General features: G+C 37.4%; 3 protein-coding genes across 4 annotated transcripts; 1 reads left to right on the top strand and 2 right to left on the bottom strand.

Moving 5' to 3' along the window:
• The first annotated feature begins 1362 nt into the window (after positions 1–1362).
• LOC103991355 (protein SGT1 homolog) lies at positions 1363–11031 on the top strand. 2 transcript variants are annotated; one of them, XM_009410779.3, is made up of 10 exons: positions 1363–1628; positions 2813–2882; positions 3649–3773; positions 4236–4392; positions 6582–6678; positions 7251–7313; positions 7997–8132; positions 10282–10364; positions 10557–10661; positions 10805–11031. In XM_009410779.3, the coding sequence occupies exons 1-10, from the start codon at positions 1469–1471 to the stop codon at positions 10910–10912; spliced, it is 1104 nt and encodes a 367-aa protein (XP_009409054.2). In that variant the 5' UTR covers positions 1363–1468; the 3' UTR covers positions 10913–11031. The 2 variants fall into 2 exon arrangements, with proteins under 2 accessions (XP_009409054.2, XP_009409053.2); XM_009410778.3 differs by having other exon boundaries at positions 10276–10364.
• Positions 11032–11299: 268 nt separating this feature from the next.
• Positions 11300–15104, bottom strand: LOC135617006 (serine/threonine-protein phosphatase PP1 isozyme 1-like). Its single transcript, XM_065116843.1, has 4 exons — positions 14780–15104; positions 13388–13947; positions 13084–13287; positions 11300–11464 (listed from the first exon to the last, which is right to left on the bottom strand). The coding sequence occupies exons 1-4, from the start codon at positions 14961–14963 to the stop codon at positions 11450–11452; spliced, it is 963 nt and encodes a 320-aa protein (XP_064972915.1). The 5' UTR covers positions 14964–15104; the 3' UTR covers positions 11300–11449.
• Positions 15105–16279: 1175 nt separating this feature from the next.
• LOC103991352 (transcription factor ILR3) lies at positions 16280–18999 on the bottom strand. The gene is made up of 5 exons (XM_009410776.3): positions 18511–18999; positions 18140–18208; positions 17475–17552; positions 17197–17359; positions 16280–16738 (listed from the first exon to the last, which is right to left on the bottom strand). Exons 1-5 carry the CDS (start codon positions 18603–18605, stop codon positions 16478–16480), a joined length of 666 nt encoding a protein of 221 aa, XP_009409051.2. The 5' UTR covers positions 18606–18999; the 3' UTR covers positions 16280–16477.
• Between the last annotated feature and the right edge of the window lie 30 nt (positions 19000–19029).

The following is a 19029-nucleotide window of genomic DNA, read 5'->3' as shown; positions in this document are numbered from 1 at the left end:
AGAAGGGCAGGAATATGTTGTTCTTTACTTTCTTGTTCTAAGTGTACAATGTGATGCTAAAAATTTTTAGGTTTATATTAATATTTTTTATTATCTAGATCAATAATAAATTTAATAAATGATAATTTTTTATAAATAATAATACTCCACAGTCATAGATTAAGTTAAAGACGTGACAGATATGATATTGGGAAAACCAAGATAATAAAATTTTCTACTAAGAGTGTTTGCACCCCTCTTTCTTCATCCTTTATTATGAATGGCTCATACTTAATTTTTGGGAGTCCCTAACACAGAGGGAGGAAGAGAGAAATCAATTAGTTAATATAATGATACTTTTTGATAGATTTTTTAAATATTTAATTACCCTAGTCGATAATCTATTAGATCTTAATATATATATATATATATATATCATGTTTTCGTCTATTTAAAAGGTCGACGAAGATCTTATATTTTAGTTAGAATTGCTAGCAAATCGAAACAACACTGGTGGGCATCTAACACATATAAGAACTTCTATATTTGTTAATATGGCATGAAAATATACACGCAAAAATTATTTTATATAATAATAATATTGTAATAATTGGTTTAATAATAGAATATTCTCTTTAGATATCAATTAATGTGGCATATGCTCACTTAATGGCACATATCAGAGTTATAGTTGTCTAAAAATAATGACTATTATGTTTCGGGGCAAGCACTTGTTATTCTCATAGCACACAATATGTGTCTCGAAATCTCTATAGTTATTATTTATATCAGAAGATAATTAATTAGTTAGGTAGATTACATCCATCATACACAAAGAAATAAATTAGTTATCTCAAACGCTTTCCATGCTTTTTCTATATATGTTAGATGCTTCATTATCTTGGGTGGATAAATGACACACAAATAGAGATTGCATTGTCCCATTTGGAAGCTTTAAATATTTTTGTAGTTTCGTGTGATGGATGCGTTATCATGTCGAGCATTTATAATTGTGCTCAACATGATGCAGCATATGCATAATGGGGATGTGATGATTGCATTAAGTGCTCTAAAAAGAAAAATTACATCAAATCATACTTTGGAACGACTCATCTACCCAAATGGACGGCTGCGATCGACCCGAGTAGACAAAAGAAGGCCACAGATGGCGGAAAAGCCCAACAACGCGGCCTCGATCCGATGGCCCAAGTCCTTCATATCGGGTCAGGCTGAATTGAGATCCAAGTCCGAAACCGTCACCGGGAAGTCTCTAGAATTCTTTAGCCGCCTCGATATCCAAGTTCTTCATTTCGGGTCGGGCTGGGTTGAGATCCAAGTCCAAGTCCGAAACCGTCACCTGGAAGTCTCTATAATTCTTTAGCCGCCTGGGTATCTTCCGCCGCACCCCCACCATTTCGCCCCTTTTCCGTTCTCTCCGATTCCTCGCTTGCTTGTCGCTTTCTGCCAATCTCCATCTCCCCAACGATCCATGGCGACGGATCTTGAGATGAGGGCGAAGGAGGCCTTCGTCGACGACAACTTCGATCTGGCCGTCGATCTCTACACGCAGGCTCTCGATGTCGACCCCAAGAACGCCGATCTCTACGCCGACCGCGCTCAGGCCAACATCAAGCTCGAGAGCTTCACCGGTAACGTGTCTACCTTGCCTCTCCCCAGTCCGACGCTCTCAAGCTTTTCTTTCTTCTGTTTATTGTCGTGCGATAAGTTCGGTATAGATTGTGAACTGTTAGGGCAAATAGATGATGAATCGACTAAAGATTAGGGAAACTGACAATTAATGGGAGCGGCCAATAAATTTGACTTCTAGTTACTGATGAGTAGTCGTACACTTTTTGTGCCTGAAACCACTTGCTAAAATTGATTTGGATAAATGATCTCCCTTTCAAGCAATGGCTAGTGAAATAAAGGAGGCTTTGACTTTGTAATTTATTTTATTTTTTATTTTTAGAAGCCAAGTTGCTCGACAAATGCTACTTGGATATGGAAGCAAGTATACTTTGATTTATGGCAGGCCTAAAGGTTATTGTCTTGAATTATGAAGTTGTGGTTCTGAAAAGTTAAGGTGAGAGTATGTTGCAACACACAAAATTGAAATATAAATGCTAAGAGAAACATTGTTTTTTTTTGTTTTGTTTTTGTGTGATCTTCATGTGCCTGAAAAGAACGGATAAGACTTCAATTTATGTTGGCCTAGGATCTCGTTGCTTGACACTGCATGCCTTCTGGTTGGCTGGTTTAGAGATATTTGCTCACATCTTTTTTTGAATGTGGTAACCCATGAGAATCTGGTGGACATTTACATCCGACACTGGCTTTTAAAAATACATAAAAACAAACATTTGCATTCAATTGCATCTAGCAACATTGTTTGAGTAAAGGCAATAGTTAGAAGTACTTAAATCTCAGGTTCAGTGTTGACTCATTTGATGCTTATAAAACTCAAAGCCTACTGTTACTAGATTTTGAAGGAGGAGGAATATATCATGGAATGTTGTTTGATGAAAGGAGTTTTGCATTTTCACAATCAGCTAACAGGTGCTCTTAAACATCAAGATGGCCCTGGACATCTTAACCATCAATAGCTTGTTTCTCGATGTTGATTTCCCTATTTTAGATTAAAATATTGTTATGCATAGGCTTTATTGTTACAATTCTGTTCTTCAAAACCTTTTTCACAAATTTTGAATATGATATTGGTGGGTGCTAATAAACTTGTCTCTCGCATTAGACTGCATGTTATGCATCATGAGGTGCTCCAATTTGATGAGATGTCCTTGCTAGGTTATTAATCCCACTTTAATAAACTTTGCAGAAGCAGTTGCAGATGCGAATAAGGCAATAGAGCTTGATCCATCAATGACCAAAGCCTATTTGCGGAAGGGGTCAGGACATCTTGTTGATTCTCTGTTCTGCATCTTCTTATGATAGCTTTCTTTTATTAATTGAATTATTCGATGCACATTGGTTCCTGTGAGCTGTAGCTTGTGACTATATGAAGTGATATGGTTTTTGGACCAATGTTTCAAATATTCCATGTGACAATCTGGCCACTTTTCCACCCCTTTGTTTAAATCCCTGAACTTCATGTAGTGTTTCTTTTTTTTTTCTTTAGATGATATGATTTTGGATCACCTAAGGATATTTAGTAATAACATACATATGATATTTATAGGTGTTTTAAGTTCCCAAGTCTTTGTCGATGGCATGAAGAATTAGTTCCTTAACATACTGTTAGAAGATGTTGCATGATTTTGTTTTTAACATACTCTTAGAAGCAGTGAATTAAACTTAGATAGTGGGGATGGATGGTTAATTTGGAATGGTCAGCCAAATACTTCTCCTTTGAGGTGTCAATAAATTATATGATTTCTTTTAGATTTCTGAGGGCATGGAATTCAAAGAACGCTTTGTCTCTTTTGTATTTTGCTTAATAATATAAAAAGATTATGGGAGCTTATGTTTGTAGTGTTTGTGAGTGTTCTAGTGAGGCATACAGTTTTCGTGGATATCATTTTGGTTGGGTTAGTTTGCTATATCTGGTTTTTGTATTGAGGGCTGGTAATAAGTTGTATGCTCATTTTGTAGAAACTTTTACCTTCCATTGTTCATTTTATAAAAGATAATTACAATATATGATATCACTGGCAGGACTGCTTGTATCAAGCTAGAAGAGTATCAGACAGCAAAAGCTGCTCTTGAAGCTGGTGTGCTGTTGGCACCTGGAGACTCTAGATTCACCAAATTAATTAAGGAATGTGATGAGCGAATTGCAGGTACTTTTTATATTGTAGTTATAATTGCAGGTACTTTCTTTGTGGTAGTTGTCTTTTAACTTAAATACCAAGATGTTAGAGAAGGTTTACTCATATCCTGCATACATGATATGACATGTAAAAAAATGTCCGTATTGTCTCATCGATCTCTTTGTAAGCCATTTTTGTTATATATATATATATATAGATACATATATATATGTATATATATATATGTGTATATATATATATATATATATATACATGTATATATATATATATATATATATGTGTGTGTGTGTGTGTGTGTGTGTGTGTGTATATATCTGTCAAAGAAAAGTGAAATAGATAAGCTTTATGAGTTCTAGGTGCTCTTTAGTTTTTATATTATAGGTTTGCTTACATGTTGTTGCTCCTTTCTCTTTGTCATTCTGAGATGCCTCTTAACAAAAACTACCTCTCTATTTATGCTTGTTTGCACAGAGGAAACAGTTAGCTTGTCAAAAAAGGTGATGCCAAATGCACCACCAACTACAATGTCTCATTCATCAGATACAACCATTGAGGAAGTGAACAGTTCTCATTCCACACATGGTCTTCCAAATCAGACAAAAGAAACACCGAATAAACCAAAATTCAGGTAGGTGGAAAATTCTACTTCCACCAGCATTAATATGTTAATGCATGTGTCACATGACACTTGCTGGTTCTTTTTTGCTGCAATCCCACATTCCACCTGCTTGATGTTGTCGAATTTCTTGAGCATTCGTTCTCATGATTAATTCTATGTTGCATCTTCAAAAGCTGTATTCTTAGTTTTGTTCATGTTGTTTTTCAACCCACAACTCTGTAGCTGTGATTGTTATACTGCCTATTAGTGTGGCCAATATGTTAGCATGATTACATCAAGAGGATATGCATAACAGTAGAGGTCATGATTAGTAGTGTACAGTCATATAGATAGTAATTGGTTAGCCTCTGTACTGTGGTCAAATTAAATTAGCCTTGAATGATGTTATGTGTTTCCCCTGTCCTGCAAAAGCAGCAGATATGTTGAATTTTATCAGAAAAAAAAAGATTGTCCACTACATGGTGCTGTTGTCCTTGTGGATCTGGGAAGAATCACATCTACCCATTTATATAAACCTCTCATGCTCCAACATTTGAATCTGTGATGCTAACCTTTTGTGCTAAGGTTTGCCTTTATTTGTTGAACTTTGACATAATCTAATAGCAGCTCTATTCATAAATGTCAAGTAAAAGAGCTGGAATTTTAATCTAAACATTCTTAGACACTGACCAGAAGATGGACTAGACTAAATTGTTTGAATCAAGTTCAAAATATCTCATGTATTGGCTGGTACGGGTTGGAATTTACCAGTCCAGTAAGGGATCAACATGTGGATTATGCAGTACTGTCCAATCAAGTTCAGAATAAGTATTATCACCTAGTCCATTTACCAATGGCAGGCAGTTGGAATGAAATGACCGTTATGCTCGGGTATACTGTGGAGTAGGCTTTCCATACTTTATCTATCCTGTCCCACCCTAAAAACCTTTTTGCACCTAAATCGATCAGTTTCTGCCTAAAATTTTCCACTCATCAGTGCAATCTTTTTCAAATTCGCTTTCTAAACTTGACTGAATAACTGTCGTTATTGACAATTCATGATTATCTTGGCCATCAGAATTGCAATATGGCAATTCTAAGATCATCTTATGGCCAACAACATAATGGTGATGGTTGGCCATCAGAATCTAAGACTCAATGGCAACATGGTGATCATAGTTGTAATTCCACTATACTGTAGCCAGTATAGCCATTCTTGCGACAGCTATATTTGTCCCAGTTGCTTACCACAACATGGGTTATCAATGACAATGATATCATGATTGCTAACCATGTTGTTTCTTGAATGGTATATCATTTTAACAGTATTAGTTGCTGTGGGAATAATTTCTTGCATGCTCCTTTAAAATTATAATCTCGAGTCATATCCAGAACCTTGAATTTCTTCACATGGAGTCAAGGTGATCATTTTGATGGCAGTAGATATATTACAAGGTAAGACATCAGATTTTTCATCATATGTTTCTAGAAAATGCATCATGCCATGTTTAGGATTTATTGATACTCTACGTGTTTATTCATATACAACTTGTAATACATGTTTTGAATCATTATTCATGCAATATATAATCCAAAATTGTGTTTTCTTACTGATTATATAATCCTAATCTAGGCCAAAACACATTATGATGCTATTTTTATATTGGGCTGGCTGGTCCAGACCTTTTGGACTTGCACTGGTCATTATGAGGGACGCATGGTACACCACAATGTATGATACCAATTCGATCGGTTTGACTTGGAACAGTACAGAAAGATTCATAATTTTGACACAATCTGCAGAATTCATTACTTGCTGTTGTTCAACGAAAATGTTATTTTCTGTCTTTCAAAATACTTCCTTTTTATGTATTTATTGAATTCTTTGTTGATACTATTTTGTGTCTTTGCAATGTTGAATAGTTATTATTGTTTTATTTTTTGCGTTTATTTTTGAGTTTTAAATAGAACTTTTCTAATAAGTCATATAGGCACTTCTCTAATAGCAATGTGATGTTCATGTCTTGTTCTTAGTGTCCTAAATTCCATATTCTACCTTTCTGTAATGACTAATATTAGTTGAGAATTGAGATAGTGATGAAGCATTTATTTTCAGGAATAAATGTGACAATATGAACATATAATTATTTTTGTTCTCTTTTAGTATGCAATCCTTGTCTCAATTAACTATATATGGGCATGGTATGTTTGTAATGCAGACATGATTACTATAATACTCCTACGGAGGTGGTTTTAACTATCTTTGCTAAAGGTATTCCAGCTGAAAATGTAACCGTTGAGTTTGGCGAACAAACAGTATGCTCTTCCATCTTCTCAATTTCCTTTTTCTTTTTGGTTCTTTATTTATTTATTTTTTTAATTGTGGGGGTTGTGTCTCATTGTCTTATCGGCTTATACATGATGTTCAAATGACCATTGTCCTATAGCAAGCTTGTTGTTTTCTCCTCCATTTGATTCTTCCGTACAAGGTAATTTTGGATGATATTTCCAATCATTGCCTGTGTGAGCTTATCCTACAACCAAGGAGGTGGATATTTTTATTTCTAAATTTGTGTTTAGACACTTTCGTAGACTTGCCTTGTCTAGAAGTCTCTGTGCTTTTTCCTAAGCCCTTATTGTTCAAAATCATTCATCCCTCTTAACCGCTATGAATTTCATTCTTTTATCCGAACTGTCTTTGAATTTCTTTTCAATTGAGTAATCTGTCAATTATTGTTTGCATTTATTTCACTTTTTATTTGTGCCCTTTCTGGACTCCATGTTACTATGAAGGGTTTGGATGATGAAATTTTGGTGATTGTTAGTATGCTTCCTTTGTTTGGCACAACTTTTTGATTTTGACATGATGGTTATTTTCATATTTCCAGTTGAGTGTTACAATAGATTCCCTCGGAGAAGAATATCATTTCCAACGTCGTTTGTTTGCAAAGGTGTGCTTCTCTTGATGTATCTTCTTCCATAGCTGTTGTATTTGTATTCTGTTAAAGGAATTGTTGGAAAATACTCTCTTTCTTACTGTGGGTTTATCTTGCTCCTCTATGTTTGAAATGTCGGTAGACTTGTCTCATTGGTCATCTATGGATATGGCATATCAATTTGAAGTCACATGGATAGGCTGACACATTAAATGTGAAAATATTAGATTGTTTATGCTTTATGACAAATATCCAACGACGAGAGCTATTTCATATATCTAATTATACATGTAAAATTTGACATGTACTTAGAGGGTGAAACTTGCTGCCATAGTAGGGTTGCTTTTTTCTAGTTGGGAAACAAGGCTTCCAGTTGTGGAAATTGAGGCTGTAGAAAGCCTGTGGTCTGTCACTTTCATTTCTCTCATCAGAATGGGCATGCAACTCTAGTTTTCACACTAGAGACAACTTCTAATACATGTTAACTTGCCACATGTGACTCAGATGACTTTGAAGTTACCCGTAGAAGAAAAAAAACCGTAATTATTCTTTCCATGTCAGTTATCTCATTTTCTGTGGGTTAGTTTCTTATTTTAGTTAATGGTGAGCTTCTTGTCGATGCACTTTATTTTTCAAGAAAAAGGTCTGTTTATTGTGATCTACATCCTGTTTGGGGTTTTTGTTTGGTGAATCAGCAGATTGTACCAGCAAATTGCAGATATCAGGTTTTGTCTACAAAAGTGGAAATCCGACTTTTAAAAGCGGAAACCATTACATGGACTTCACTGGAATACAGTGGAAAAGCAGTCCCTCAGAAGATAAATACATTTTCAGGTAAATTCTTATATTTACTTGCATGTTTTTGAACAGGAAGTCTTGGAACCATAAGGATATTTTTGGTGTTTTCTAGTTGGTTATAGGGACATTTACCGTGTTTGAATAGTTTCCTGTTACTACAAAAGCCAGGTTGCTTTAACTTTCTTTACATTGATGTGATAGGCAATTACAGACACTGAAGCTATTCTTGTCTATCATCTTATTAAACTTGCGTCTTTGTGCTTTGTAGCATCCTTTTACTGTAGAATTAGATGTTTTTGCCTTATACATTGATGTGATGAGCATTTGAGCCGAGTTCAGTTAGAACTCCTACCTGACAAAGTACTAAATTAATTGCAGAATGATATTCTTTTGATAAATGCATAATTTGTAATTTGAATCAATTAGGACTCTGTAAGTTGAAATTTGTTAGCAGAATAACTAGCTCAGTAATAGAAATACTGCCACTAATTAATATACTTTTAAGGCATCTTGATTATTCAAATGATTAAAATTATCAGATTAAAAAAATCTCACATAACTTTGTGCATATGGGTTTTTATTAAGCCAAAACTGAAGTTTGGACTGGTTCTAATGCTTACATTGTGGTTGGTCATGCCCCACAATCCTCTTACTGATGTCCTAGTGACCACTCTACCTTGAAAATATAGGACAATATGTAGACTCTTTAACATCCTCCAACTTTCTACTTTGTGTTGTGCAACTAGTTTAAGATGTTATTCATGAAGAATTTGTCCCGTCATGAAGTTGGCAAGAAGAGACCATCATGATCAATATTTTTCATATTAAGCACTGAAATTAGGTTACCTATTTCATAAAAAGAGAACTCTCACGTGTCCTGTGTGTGAATTTTTGATGGTAATAATAGGATTCAGATTGAGTTTCTTTGATGTTCTAGGTTCTTCAATCTGGGTTTTCATAATTTTGTTTACTTGTTGTGAATTTTGATGGTTGATACTCGGTACTTGACCTATGGTCATCAAACTTTTTATTATCGCATTGCAATGACAACTACATTCTTTAGTTTTAAATACCTTTTAGTTAAGCTGCAATTGGTTTGTTGATGCCACCCTGCTATAAGGTTGTTTGTGTTCATATTGTCATAACCTTGTTTCACAATTTATTTCTATCTTCTCTTTTCCTCTTAAAAACCTCTTAAAGACCCTTTGTAAATACCCCGTCATCAAAGTTACTTCCTCAAAATTTTGGTTATTTGATAATCCATTTTTAACCTTTTTTTTTCATTAAAAAGGTTGAAGAGTCATTTCTTTGGGGAAGTGGGAACCTCCTTATGGCTTCCCATAAAAGGAATTCTGATGGGAACCTTTGACCCAATACCCATGTTGCAGCTGCTGCATGCATGACCACTAGCTGCCACCACCACCTTCACCGCACCTTGTTGCCATCACCATTTATGTGATTGCTGCCATCACCCATTGCAAGCTGCATTACCACTAACAGTGTTATCAATGTGACAACCACTGCTCACCATTACACCATCACCATCACTGCCGTTGTGGTCACTGTTATAACTGCCACCATTGCCATTGGCTGCCTCCACTGTGGAAGTGACTTCCCCCACTTGGTAACTGTGGTGGTAGTTGCAATCATGCAGGATGCAACGACAAATGCTAAGTAATGTCTCCACCGCATGGTAACCACCAATAGCATCATTGGTGCAGCCATCACAGCTACCAATGTCTCCACCATTCATCACTGCCACAGTTGGCTCCACTGTTTTCGTTACTGTTGGACCACAGTTGCCTCTTTCATTTTTGAGTCTGTGATTATTAGTCTAGTAGTCTTCATTTGTTTTTGGTTTACTGACTACATATCTTTGAGACGAGCACTGTTTTTCCTTTTCCTTTTTCTATTCAACAATGCATTGCTTCATGATGACATCGTTTTTTGCTCATTTTTTTCTTTTTCACATTTGGCATTAATTTGCCGAATGACGGGGAGGAAAGCTTTTGGTGATTGACGGTCAGGTTAAGAACGTTCTTTTGTTTGCTTGCTTGTTTTTGGGGTGGGAATTGTACTATGAAATTTGGAAGCATACTATGAGTGCAGCATCGATGACTCATAATTCATATTTATAACTGGATAATCCTACTTACGGTCTCCTTATTGAATGTTGAAGATGCAGCTACAATGCAGCAAAGACCATCTTATCCATCCTCGAAGTCAAAAGTTGATTGGGATAAGCTGGAAGCTGAAGTGAAGAAAGAGGTATACGAATAATTGGCAGATGAGACATTTGTTTGTTGCTATAATTTCAGTTTAGCAAATGCCTTTAATTGTTTTAGCCTAGTCTGTTTCTTGTTTATTGTTGTGTATGTAGTATTTGTGTCGAGTTGGAGAATCCCATGAAGATCAGAAATCCTTGCCAGTCCTCTTAACTGCCTGTTTTGATTCTCTCAGGAGAAAGATGAGAAGCTGGATGGTGATGCAGCACTGAACAAATTCTTCCAGGACATCTACAGAGATGCTGATGAGGACACTAGAAGGGCAATGAGCAAGTCCTTTGTAAGTTGTTATTCTTAAGAGCATACTTGCCCCTTCTTCTCTTAGGATCATAGGATGTTGTCGTACACGGGACGGGAAGGGTTATTTCTTTAAATTAAACCTCCGGTGGGAATAGGCTCATCTGATTTGGCACCTGAAAACAGGTTGAATCAAATGGCACGGTCTTGTCCACGAACTGGGGTGAAGTTGGCTCGAAGAAGGTGGAGGGAAGCGCGCCCGATGGTATGGAGATTAAGAAATGGGAGTATTGACATCCGGCGTTGATGATTTTTGTTACTGTAACACGAGTGGTAGACACTTTTGGTCCTCATGGGTAAGTTGTATGATTAAACTCAATAAAATATGGGTAGTGTGGCGCTTGTTAGATTCATTTGGTATATTGTTAATCGGCACCAGTGATCCTAACTTTTCTTTGTGTTTTTTACTTCACCCACATGACACGTTTTATTGAGATAGGCGAATCCCGAAATTTAAACATCTATGGAAAGGACCCGAGAGAAAATGATTAAGTAAATAGCATCCATCTCAGTGGAAGCGGTTGGAATCAGGCCCGAAATAGAAATATGACCACATACATACAGTAAAAAGACTACAAACTTCAAAGCATATGAAAATAGTGGAAATACAAGTAACCGTCGAACGTCATACCCTATGGATCACCAGTACAGAAGAGGGGAAGTTGGAGAATTACTTTTATAGATTTGGCACTCTGGCAAAGTTGGAGAATTGTCAGCTTTATGTCGTCCTACGACTGCACCTCCCAGCTATTCAACCCATTTCAAATAAGTTCAATCTTTCCAAACCTGATAAATACCAGACAAAGACAACATCACCACTGGCCTACAACAAATCTAAGCATTTATGAAGACACAATGCTTCCTATATGCCAACTCAGGACAGCTATAATGAACCATTAGATGTGAGGAAACAAATACGGAAGTTGCACTTTGCGGCATTCATGATCAACGGTACCACAATGAACAGAGCACAGTAGCTTTGCCAAAAGGACCTTAGAAAATGAGTTTGTTAAAAGCGTTGTCTGTCCTTATGACTGGCATGGTCTGACAATATCAATAAGCAGATCATAAAAGGAATATGCAATATACACACATATATATATATATATATATATATACATATATATATATATATACATATATATATATATATACATATATATATATATATACATATATATATATATATACATATATATATATATATTGAAAAAGAAAATTTTTTAATATTGAATATTGAATATTTGACAACAACATTTTTCAAAAGGTCTGTCTGTCAAATATTCAAGATCAACTAAAAGGACTGCAGATGTCATTTCATACTCGGACAGAGTTCTTCACATCAAAACCCAATAAAATTTGATTATAGAGCAAGAAAAAACTGATAAATATTAATCTGAATTAAGATTAACTTACGAGGATTTGATGAATATATTAATATCAAATTCCATTTAAATATTTTGATATGTAGTTAAAATCAAATAAAATTGAAAGATTAAACTTATCATTTTGATCAATAGTTTAGATTAAATAAAATTGATCGAGTCTCGTCTTAACAAACCTACTAATAGATCAGAAAAAAAAATCGATTAATACAACTTTGCCTGATGAAGAATGTCTTGTCTATAAGAAGATTAATCATTTGTTCTACAAAACTAAAATATCAGACATGCATCCAAAGAACAAGTTGGAGTGATGATACCAGTTCTAAACCATATTTCCACATGAACTGTATCCTATTTGCAGCAATCACTTGCATTTAAGACCCCATACTGCTAGTCTAAAGAGCGGTGTGTTTCTAAGGAGCCAAATGTGACTAGACCATGGTCAGAAATTCAATTAAAAAGGCAAAGAAAGGAAAAAAAAAAAAGACTAGATTATAAAATAATGTACATTTGGTTAAATGATTCAGATTTAGGTCACCAGATATCCCCTGTAAGCTATTATGTCAGCCTGCAATAATAGGATCGTTCGAGTGCCGCATCTATTCCAATCAAAAAAGGTCAACAGGTTATAAACCCAAAACTCCAAGCCTATTAAATGATTGGATGAATTAATATGGAAACCACCATATCCCTTAGGCTAACTAACATATAAATGATATCAAAAGAAAACATGTTAGTTTCCTATGCAAAAAAACAAACAAAAAAAAAAGTATACTTTTGTTTTTCTTCTCTCTTATAAATATGCACGACTACATCACTGGCCTCTGGTGGATGAAGAAGAAACGACTACAAACATGCCTCCAATTTGCAAGAGAAGAATCCCATTAAAATTTGTGCAATTTCAGATGGAAAATGATTTGAGAAAAAGAATATATAATGCTATCTCAAACATGACAACTCATCGTACCAATGTACTATAGTTATGGCTGGTTAAATTGCAAAGAGATTGATATTTAATACCTTTCCAGGAGATGTTCCAGATCGTGATAACTTATTCCACAATCCCATCTTTTCAGTTGGCTGTAGAATCTGAAACGAACATGTCAGATTTCCATCCACATTCATTATAGCACCGACATTATCAAATTTCCCGCAATAGTTTGGAGCAGAGAACAGTGTCACCAGCTGCTGTCTCGCAAAGAATTTATATCCATCTTGCACGACCTGCCCAAGTGACCAGTTCATCGTCAAGCAATGCGAAGCACCATAGCTCATGGCAAATGTGTCGAAACCACAAATGAACCGTCTAGATGACACCACCAACCTCATGGGCACGGCAGATGAGGTCTATATCAAGCTTCTGAAGAAACTGAGCTACCACGTCTGGCCCAAATGTGTAAGAGACACCTCTATCATTTTCTCCCCAGCCCTGGATGTTTTCGTCAGGGTCCGACCATAGCAGATCACAGAGGAGACCAGTGTCTGGAACATCCACCGGCCGTGCAATGTTTCGTATCTGGTTCAAGTTCTTCAATTGAGGAGATAGACCCCCATGCATGCAGAGTATCTTGTCCTCGATAAGTGCAGCAGCCGGGAGGCAGTTGAAACAATCAGTAAAGACTCTCCATAGATGAACATAGTATCTCCTCTTGCACTCATCATAAAAGCCATATATGCGACTAATGGAAGCACATTCATGGTTACCCCTGAGAAGGAAGAAGCTCTCTGGGTACTTGATCTTGTATGCCAGGAGCAGGCATATGGTTTCTATGCTCTGCTTGCCACGATCAACGTAGTCCCCAAGGAACAAATAATTTGCCTGTGGGGGGTATCCTCCACACTCGAAAAGCCGAAGAAGATCAGTATACTGACCATGAATATCTCCTGCAGTGACAAAATTAAAGTTCCAAATTCTTAAGATAAGGATCCAGATTGGTATCACACAAACAAAATCCAGGCAGTAAATGATAGGTCTGAAGGATTTGTAGGGATAGCACCGGAGGAAGAGAACCTATGCTCCTCTGTCTAGACTACATGATATTACAAGAACCTGCTTTTACCAACAATCACCCCAGGAACACTGATTACTGGTCATTTTAGAAGGCACAAGATAAAACATGAGAGAAAAAAAATCTATCACGGAGAAGATCCTTCATCACCTTTTTTTCATCAACCCATATGGATGATTGAATATGAATCCTCTACTAGGAATCTAGAATCAATCAACATGACTACACCATGTCAAAAGATTCATGAAGGTAGAGAACACTAATCCCAAACTAGATTTGAATATATGTTGCCACCGCGAAAAGGTTGCTCCTCTGTACCATGAGTGACCATAATTCGAGCTGCGAAATATCATCTTTACTTGCAAGGGTAAGACTACATGAAGCCGCATGATGTGGAATGTTGTATACCATACAGACATTGCTGTTAAGCCGATGATGATATATTCGAAAATGCCAACTAAGTTGCTAGAATAAAGCAAATCAAGCAATGGTATTGACAAAACAACCCATTAGAATCTTGTACAGCTGATGAGTAATAGCTTGAAGAACATGCAATTCTGCGATGTCAGCATCAACTTTTACCCTAATTTAGGCAAGAGGTAGCTAAACATACTATGTTGTCTTGAGAATGTTACTCTATGATCAAAGAATATTACTCCAAATACAAAACTGCAGTAAGAAAAAACTAAATCTTTTTGCCACTTTACCGCAGATCTTGATGGGGGCTTCGAGCTCCAGCAGATTGGGCTGTCTGAGAAAGATCTCCTTCGACGCGATGCACAGCTGCCGGATTTCCTTATCCGTTAGCTGCGCATACTTGGCCGGCCGGGAGCCCTTGGACAGCAGAAGCCGCCGTATGATATCGTCCAACAACGCCGCGTCTATCGGCATCCTCGATCTCTCCTCCTAAAACCCCCTTCCCGCTCCTAAAACCCACGCGAAACAAGCAAAGAGGCAAGGATCGAGAAGGAGAAGACTGATTCCAATGGATGCTTTGGAGGATCGAATTAGGGATCGAGATGGGGGTTAGGGTTCGCGGGGGCGAAGTGGCTCTCTCTGTTCTTCTTTCCGCTTCCCCTCGTCTCTCGCCGTCTATCCGATCGATCACCCGCGCGCGGGGGATATATACAGTAAACACATCGTATCGGCTCGTTCCGTTATAATCTGTAACAAAGACCTCCAGCCGTTATAATTCCTTCTGACCGTATCACCTCTCCGGGGTGACGTGGTCCCGCGCCGACATATAACTATAAACGGTTACGTAACGAACATCTGATTCGTGTTAAAAGTCGTGATCAAACCGCACAAATATGCTTTAGTCATTTTGATGAATAATTGTTTCACAAAATCATATATACATATATATATATTTATTTATCCCTTCAAGATAAAAGAATCGAAATGAACCCCAAAATTAGGAACATATTCCATCATTGATAAAGAGAGGGAGAGGCATCCTCTTTAGTCTTTATCTGACGTGGAGGACGGATAAGAATAGAATCGAGTGTTCTCTCTTCCATGCCTGCCTTTCTTGTTGAAAAGGCTTCTTCTTAGGTTGCTCCTAGTCGTCATCGTCTTTAATGTCTCTGCGAGTGCGTTTGGAAAGAGATATCCTCCATTTTGCCTTGTTCTTATTCTCCTACTTTCTCTCGGCCTCGATCAAAGCTGGCACCAACAGCAGCAGCTTGAGAAGTACATTTGCGATCGAAATCGAGAGCATGATGGAACATGCAAGAAAAGAAGAACCTCAACTGCGTGATGTTATCGTGCATGGAATTTGATGCGTTGGCGTGAAGGCAGCATGGACGATCGACGTCGTTTGTTCTCGAGACTTGGTCTCTGTCGTGGAGGCGATTGCAGAATACCCAACTCGGATGTTGCTCATCTGGTGTTTTGATCCTTTTTTTCCCCCCAAATAATGGAATAATAATTCATTTTCATAAAATAAAAGACGAAACATTTTCAAATACTCTTAGCTCGATGAGATCTCTGAAATACTCAATTCATAGTAAATCTATCTTAAGAGAAATAATTATTGAATAGAACAAAGAACATGCATATTAACATTTAAGAGAGGTAAGTACAATTAACACTGACTTTGGAAGTATATATATGGATTAAACGAGTCATTAACAGCTTGATCAAACTCCACAACGACAGGAATGAGCTGCACTTTCCACCTCAGTTTGCCAAACACCATCTCAAGCTGGTCATAATCCACGCATCCATTCCATCTTCATAAAATTTTAGTTCTGTTACAATTTACCAAGATCTAAAAACTTGAATGAGACTAAAAAATTCTGACACAGATGATAAATCTGCAATACATTTAGATAAGTTGACATTAACAACCAATGCAAGCTAAATGATGAGTGTTTTTAATGCCAGGATATTGGAAAAAGTTACTAAGCAACAGGCGGCCTTAGCACATGATCCTGAGAAGTATCCAAAGCGGCTGGAGGTATCCATCGCCACATGCCCATTGGCATGTAGTTCGGGTGCGGGATGGTTTTGATGTGAGCTGCAACTGATGCTGAATGAGGAGTTGCGGCAGCTGGTTGAGTCATGAACTGGGGTGTAGTGCTAATGGCTTTGAGCATCTGTTCCGTCTGCTCCTTCTCAGCCTTCAGCCTCATTTTCTCATCCCTTAGCTCCAATTTCTCTGCCTGCAAGGCATGCCAACGAAGCAAGAAACATTGAAAGCTTGTTATCATGGTAATTGTAAACGGTCGATAGAAATATGTTCATCCTAGTTGTTTTTGAAGTTTTGGTTATTGAAAATATATTTTGGAAGCTAACTTGACTGTGTCGATGGAATACGATGAATGAGAACTGCCTATATTGTCCATGATTTGTTTGACCATTCTATATCTTGAACCCATAGTTGTTGCAGTTTGATGGAGGTAGCATAGAGGCTGTAAAGCATGTCCCGGTTGGTCTTGATCCGAATGCTTGACTAGTGCAATTTAAGCCCATTTTGCAGTTTTTAGATACCATGTTATGGTGGTGACTATAGTTGAAAAAGCAACTGCGATCCTAAATTTTGCATATCTGAACTCGGTTCAACCGGCTAGACATAAAGCAACATAAATAGAGATGAATATGACAGTGGTTTACTTGTCACCTTCAGACTCTTTATGGCATCTTTGAGTGCTTCATTCGAGTCTTTGAGCTTCTTTGCTTCAAGACGCAAATGGTTCATAAGACGAGTGGCATCACTCAAAATGGCAGATTTGTCTGTCTTGGGAGGCTTTCCAGGATCCATGACCGAGCACAACTCCGTGAACCTGATCATGTAACATCATGAATCAGAGGTGGAGGACAATAATATGCATAACATGATACTCACAAACAGGCTGCTTTTCCAGCATATGGCAACAGTTGCATGGTGGTCGAACATGCCTATCATTGAGTCTATCCCTTCGCAGTTTCTCACGGCAAGCTTTTGTGCCTGGTGCAGCACATGACTCCACACGGTTTCTGCAGAACAACAAAATGAGCAAGTATTCACATCAGATGTCCTAAAAAAGAAAGGAAGAAGTGTTGTTTGAAGAATGAAATTCTCTCAACTTGTTACATCAGAACAAAAGATTGACTTACCAACAACGATCTCGATATCAAAGTTGCAGAAAGTGAATTGATCAAACTTTATTCAGCTTAAGATATTATGTATATTCTTTCACATGCCTTACAACTCATCCAAGATCAAATACTGGGGTGAGACACTGAATAAAAGACATGATATAGACATGAATATTGAGAAGATCATGCAAATATCATAATCATGACAATAAGTGCAAAAGTAAACTGGTGAGGCACTTTTCCTTTACCAGAAGGAACTGCACTTGTCTTCTATATGCTGTTGTTGTACAATATCTTAATCATGAGGAGAAATTATTTTAAGCATAAACAAACAATAGTTCTTCCTAATAGTAGTTTCCTGATGTGACTACCAATCATAAAGAAAATCCTACAATTTTCGGAAAATTTGTGATTCCTTATTCAACTTTACCCTAAATGCAGGTGAAAGATGCGTGTACTCCATAGAAAAGAAAGATACTTCATACCGTTTCTTCCGGGAACCATTGTTTGGGCAGTTGTCCTCCTTGCTCAACACATCAAACCCAAGCATTGCACTGCACATGACACAACAAGAATAAGAAACATCAAACATCAAGCTGATGACAATTTTGGGATACATAGATATGCTCTCAAGGAACATTAAGATGCAAGTAAATCATCTTATTCAATTAATTAATTAATCAGATCATGGAGGCCAATATCTAATAGACCAAATTGTTCACAGAACATGATATACATTGTACTGGAGAGATTGCCAATTTGTTGATAACAAGGTAACTCGACAAACAAGTTCAACGCATTTAATCTACAAACCGGACAAGGAAATTAAACTGCAGGACTAAGAAGAAGGAATCACCTCGAAGCTGAGGGGCCGTCGATGATCCGAGCGTCCCAGATGAAATCCGAGGCGAAAAGCCACCCCGCGCAGTCGTTGTTCGGATTGGAGCTCATCTTTCCTCCAAATTCCCACCAAAAAGATCAACCTTTAGGGATTCGACGCCAAGATCGAAGAGCAAATTGGGCAGATGAAGCAGAAGAATCCGCCTCAGGGGAGGGTTTGGTTTGCTTGCTGCTTTCTTCCTCGTCTTCTTTGCAGCGGACGATGTAAAGTATCTCTGAGGCCGGAGATACACATCCTGTTCCCCGCTAAAGAACGGATGATTAGGTTCGTTCGTGATCCCTGAGTGAGGGGGATGGAAGCTGTTCCGGCGGAACACTTGAACAGGTGGATTAGATTAATCGTTAATTGAAGGGCTTAAGCATCCCTTGGGTCTCGGGGGAGGCAACCGAGTAGCGATCGTGTCACCTTCTGGTGACGACGAGGAAACACCACCTGCTAATTAACATGAGATAATAGCACAAAATAATGGCCATC

This window comes from Musa acuminata, chromosome BXJ2-7 (genome assembly GCF_036884655.1).
Source record: "Musa acuminata AAA Group cultivar baxijiao chromosome BXJ2-7, Cavendish_Baxijiao_AAA, whole genome shotgun sequence".
Lineage (NCBI taxonomy): Eukaryota > Viridiplantae > Streptophyta > Magnoliopsida > Zingiberales > Musaceae > Musa > Musa acuminata.
The sequence above is the reverse complement of the archived record's forward strand: the minus strand, read 5'-3'. Positions and strand labels throughout refer to the sequence as shown.

Coding starts and splice junctions, on each gene's coding strand:
- LOC103991355 (XM_009410778.3), top strand. CDS start 1,469: ATGGCGACGGATCTTGAGATGAGGGCGAAGGAGGCCTTCGTCGACGAC. Junction 4,393..6,581: donor CCGAATAAACCAAAATTCAG/GTAGGTGGAAAA, acceptor TTTGTAATGCAG/ACATGATTACTATAATACTC. Junction 7,314..7,996: donor AACGTCGTTTGTTTGCAAAG/GTGTGCTTCTCT, acceptor GTGAATCAGCAG/ATTGTACCAGCAAATTGCAG.
- LOC135617006 (XM_065116843.1), bottom strand. CDS start 14,963: ATGCCGATAGACGCGGCGTTGTTGGACGATATCATACGGCGGCTTCTG. Junction 13,948..14,779: donor AGCCCCCATCAAGATCTGCG/GTAAAGTGGCAA, acceptor TTGTCACTGCAG/GAGATATTCATGGTCAGTAT. Junction 13,288..13,387: donor TCATCTGCCGTGCCCATGAG/GTTGGTGGTGTC, acceptor TCACTTGGGCAG/GTCGTGCAAGATGGATATAA.
- LOC103991352 (XM_009410776.3), bottom strand. CDS start 18,605: ATGAGCTCCAATCCGAACAACGACTGCGCGGGGTGGCTTTTCGCCTCG. Junction 18,209..18,510: donor GACGGCCCCTCAGCTTCGAG/GTGATTCCTTCT, acceptor TGTCATGTGCAG/TGCAATGCTTGGGTTTGATG. Junction 17,360..17,474: donor AGGGATAGACTCAATGATAG/GCATGTTCGACC, acceptor TTACATGATCAG/GTTCACGGAGTTGTGCTCGG.